The sequence below is a fragment of the Sipha flava genome, unplaced genomic scaffold, assembly GCF_003268045.1.
Source record: "Sipha flava isolate LNK unplaced genomic scaffold, YSA_version1 164_pilon_pilon, whole genome shotgun sequence".
Classification (NCBI taxonomy): Eukaryota; Metazoa; Arthropoda; class Insecta; order Hemiptera; family Aphididae; genus Sipha; species Sipha flava.
In genome coordinates, this window is record NW_020271825.1 from 334,224 (window position 1) to 339,409 (window position 5,186).

Sequence of the window (5,186 nt, forward strand, 5' to 3'; positions counted from 1 at the left end):
GAACGTCCCCAAAACTGGCTGAGCGTTATGATTATAGCGTAATAATAGTAGGGGGATGCTAAAATTTCTGAAAATTAGTTGGGGTACTCTGTCCCCCTACGTCCCCCCTCAAGTCGAGCACTGCTGTTATTAATATCAAGTGCGTAGCCAAAGGTGTTTTGGGTGTTACCACATTCGACCCTATTAATTCAAAATCTATTATACACTTTATGTTTTGGGTTCCTTCAAAATAAAAAAAATATTTAGTTCAATGATTCCGTTTCATATATGATAACACATTCTAATGGAGGAAGTATAACCACAACTACAAGGTGTGTTCAAATATACATATTTAAAACCCTCTACTTTTTAACTAACCTGGCTACGCTTTTGAATACTACGAATTACAATTGTATCATTATTATTATTAAATACTTTACATTATTAGCATAAACGTGCGCAGACATTCCTGGCAGATTAGTCATAAATAACACATTGACGCTTAATATTAACAACAAATCTGGATGGGGTAATTTCATTTAACTTAATAATTATATTTTTCCAATATTCGTATACATATATTTACCGTTTACGTTTTTACGTTTCGAAATGGTTGGATACAATATGGTTATTTATTATTGTGATAAATATTGAATATTTCGGTAAGGGAGGGGAGGTACACACAGTAGTCAAGTGCCTATTCTGACTACCCCGTGCGCACGATTATTGTTATTAATATATACGTTACATGACATATTTTCATTCGCATCCATTTCGTGTAGCAAAAACGTGTTTTTAAGTAAAAACAACGTACCTAACAATGTGAAACGAAATGTTTGTCGTACGAATTTGTTTTCTTAAAGCACCGTCAAGTTCGTAAAATCGACTGTATGTATATATGTGTGTGTGTAATAAATGGATAAATCACCGCGGCGGCGTCGTCGAGAGTACATCGAGCGTGCGCGCGACCTGCAACAGCCTCAAAAAGGAAATATTATTAGCGTGATTGACCGCGTCAGATATGGTCATAAACTCGCGTATTGTAAATGACGGACGACCTTTATCCATGCCACCGCCGCGCCACAGCCTGAACCCTACCACGGTTTTTACTTTCGACCGCGGAACGTCGTTGGTATATAAATCGACGCGGACGGCATCATTGCAGTGTACACTGTTTGCAGTTCTTCGGTCGATCGTATCGCATAAACGCACACCACGTTCTACATTTATTTATTCCGTTTTTTCGACAGGTAAACGGATTTGAATTTTGAACAACGCGATTGTTCTCGTCGTCATTCGAATTTCTCTTGTAACCGACCGTCTGTTTGTTTACAGATAACAAAACCGAAACAACCGTCATGTGCGACCAAGAAGTAGCAGCTCTGGTGGTGGACAATGGTTCCGGTATGTGTAAAGCCGGATTCGCTGGTGACGACGCGCCCAGAGCCGTGTTCCCGTCGATTGTCGGACGTCCGCGGTATCAGGTACGTGTACCGAATCAACATAGTGATTATCGCACATCGTCACGGGTCGAAATAAGGACGAATGTTGTGCAAGACCTTTTTTCTTTGGAGGGAGGGGGCTGAAGCTTACAAATATACAATATTCTATATAATATAATCGTTTATATTATTTGGGAACTGTAGAAAATCTATGAGAACAAAACCATCCTAGATCTCTCGTATTTGCGCTTATGAGCACAGACGGTTGCAGTTGACTCGTAAAAAAAAATTAGAAGCTATTGGAGAACTTTTCACTTTAACGGTATTGTTCTAAAAACCGATCATATGCTTAGAGCATTAGAGTTTTTAAAATAACATTGTAAAATAACGATTATATTACCGCTAATTATTACAAATCGTACAAATCAATTGAAGTAATTGTTATTAAGTAATTCAAAACTATTACAGAATACAAGTAATTTTTCTATTTCATTTTAACCCTGATCGAAGCCTGAATGAAGTTGCGTGCAATATAAGTCCAGATATAATAAATTTACGAACAGTAGAATAGTATTACTTACTATTATTACTACAATGCTCAAAATCGTAAAAAGCTGGTTCGCCTTCCCTCTGTACTTTTTTTGGCCATCTTAAGCCTTTCCACGTATATCTTATAACTAAATAACGACCGAACGAGTCATCGATTTGGTTTATCACGATTAATATAATCTATCTAAATCGCTATTCTACAGGGAATCATGGTAGGCATGGGCCAGAAGGACAGCTACGTCGGTGACGAAGCCCAATCCAAGAGGGGCGTGCTCACAGTTAAGTACCCCATCGAGCACGGAATCGTCACTAACTGGGATGACATGGAAAAGGTGTGGCACCACACATTCTACAACGAACTCCGAGTGGCACCCGAAGAACACCCCGTGTTGCTGACCGAAGCGCCACTAAACCCAAAAGCCAACCGCGAGAAAATGACTCAGGTGAGTTATTATACATAACAGTCAGAGAATAGGTACCTACTGCGTATAATGCATACGTACTCATACCAGTCATCCCTTTGGGAATCAAATTTTTTCACGAATTCGACAGTCCAAATAGTGAAAACGAAAACATATGAAAGACCCAAAAATCAAATATATCATTAATAAACGAGATCACTGTTTTCTAATTGATCGTCATATATAAACATCTTGTCATGTACATGTAGGTACATTCGTATACAAAACGAACGTCTCCGGGCTGCGAGATTCATTCAACGCTGTCATGTTAACAGTGCGCCTATGACCGGAACCTTTGAAATCTCTTTTCAGATTATGTTCGAGACGTTCAACACTCCGGCCATGTACGTGGCCATCCAAGCCGTACTGTCCCTGTACGCTTCCGGTCGTACCACCGGTATAGTATTGGACTCCGGTGACGGCGTTTCGCACACCGTGCCCATTTACGAAGGTTACGCGCTACCGCACGCCATCCTCCGTCTAGACTTGGCCGGTCGTGACCTGACCGACTACCTTATGAAGATCCTCACCGAAAGAGGATACAGCTTCACCACCACCGCCGAGCGAGAAATTGTCCGCGACATTAAAGAGAAACTCTGTTACGTGGCGCTCGACTTTGAACAAGAAATGCAAACGGCCGCGTCGTCCAGCGCTCTGGAGAAGTCTTACGAACTTCCTGACGGACAAGTATATACTGCATATTAACTTTTAGGGACTTGCTTTCATGGTCTTGTTTGTGGAGGAGGAGGAGGAGGAGGAGGAGGAGGAGGAGGAGGAGGAGGAGGAGGGCAAACATTAATGTAATATTGTATTAACTGTGTTCCACAGTTTTTAATCGCAGCGCCAAATAATGCTAAGGTATTGTGATGTTTCCGTTGCGTCACAAAAAACAACGAATACAATATGAAAGTTTTTTTTTTGCGTTAGGTAAATCCGGAAACATTTTTCGCGGCATTCAAGTCTCTTGTGTAGTGTACATTTTAGGCAGTGGTGTATTGGAGGGTATACGCTGGTATACGCCGTATACCCGGATCTCTGTTTTTGGATTTATGCGTATACTTTTAAGAAAATTCGTCTTATCATGGGTATACGCTAACTAATCATTCATTCATAATAGGTATACGCAAGTTTCTAATTTTTCATCACCATAAAGCATACATTATATAACAACAGTAAAGAATTTATTATTATTATTATATACTATAGCCACTATCCAAAAATAGCCTCGTGTCCGCATAAACTTCAATTAAATTTTTCCCGACTTCGGGTATTTGTGAAGACGGTCGGAAACTGCCGAGCGCCTACAATCTGTAACATCAGAATTTTAACAATACCGGTGGACATGTGCGATACTGCATTGTCGAGCGTATATTATAATTGTTAAAAATAAATCAACAGTCAAAAAGTTCTGTTTATAAATTTATCACATTATTAACCGATCTGTCTACGATGTTTTGGATAGATTGTGATTATTAATTATTATATTGTTGTCAGTTTGTCACTTAGTCAGTATTTATTTGTCGCATGTTTGTGCAAATCATTTTAAATTAATACTAAAATATTATTACACATAATAAAACATTAGGTTTCGTATATGATATATACCTACGAGTTAATTAAAAATAAGTTTAAAATGTAGAATTCCATATCAGGCGTAGATCCAAGGAGACTAAGGGGGCGCGCATCCATTAAAAATCCCCCAAAAATACTTTTCTTGAAATTTTGTACACCCCCCTTCTTAGGAAAAAGTCTGACGAGGGTATATCCCACGTCCCCATCATATTATGTAATTTTGAGTTTAGGCAGGTAGAAAATTTTCTTTTTAAGGGGTTTAGTCCCCCCTCCTCCCACCAATAAACGCTTATGTGCTGAACGTATACCCTAGAAAAAAATTACGAATACACCAGTGATTTTAGGAGAATGAGGAGATCAATATAATTTTCAAATTATACATGGTAATTGTAAAAAACATTCCGTGTGTGTGGTAATCAGTGGGGAGGGGGGATAAGGCAGGAAGAATTGACAAATGCCTAGTTTACAAATCAGTATTTTGAATATAAAAATAATTATAATAATAAGATAAAAGGATGATCATAATACGTTTGTAAAGACAGATCGGAGAAAAACAACGTTAGAAGCAGGATCAAAACTTTTTGTGGCCATTAATAAATGACACGTTTCATACAGTCGATTCAGAACATAGTATTACGTATAACACATGCTAATTATTCATACAGGTGATAACCATCGGAAACGAACGGTTCCGTTGCCCAGAGTCGCTGTTCCAACCATCGTTCTTGGGAATGGAGTCGGCTGGCATTCACGAGACCACGTACAACTCCATCATGAAGTGCGACGTAGACATCAGGAAGGACCTGTACGCCAACACCGTGTTGTCCGGTGGAACTACCATGTACCCAGGCATTGCCGACAGGATGCAGAAGGAGATCACATCGCTCGCACCGTCCACCATGAAGATCAAAACGATTGCACCGCCTGAACGTAAATACTCTGTTTGGATCGGTGGATCGATCTTGGCGTCTCTGTCCACTTTCCAACAGATGTGGATTTCTAAAACCGAATACGACGAGAGCGGTCCATCCATTGTTCACAGGAAATGTTTTTAAATGCCACGGCGATATGGTACAAACATGCCACACTCGCACGTACGCACACACATACACACATACACACACACACACACACATACACACACACACACACACACACACACACACACACACACACACACACA

At 39.7% G+C, this 5,186-nt stretch overlaps 1 protein-coding gene across 1 annotated transcript; it reads left to right on the forward strand.

Moving 5' to 3' along the window:
• Window positions 1–1,033: 1,033 nt before the first annotated feature.
• Window positions 1,034–5,175, forward strand: LOC112679522 (actin-42A-like). Its single transcript, XM_025549362.1, has 5 exons — window positions 1,034–1,229; window positions 1,315–1,463; window positions 2,174–2,413; window positions 2,744–3,118; window positions 4,669–5,175. The coding sequence occupies exons 1-5, from the start codon at window positions 1,046–1,048 to the stop codon at window positions 5,056–5,058; spliced, it is 1,338 nt and encodes a 445-aa protein (XP_025405147.1). The 5' UTR covers window positions 1,034–1,045; the 3' UTR covers window positions 5,059–5,175.
• The last annotated feature ends 11 nt before the right edge of the window (window positions 5,176–5,186 follow it).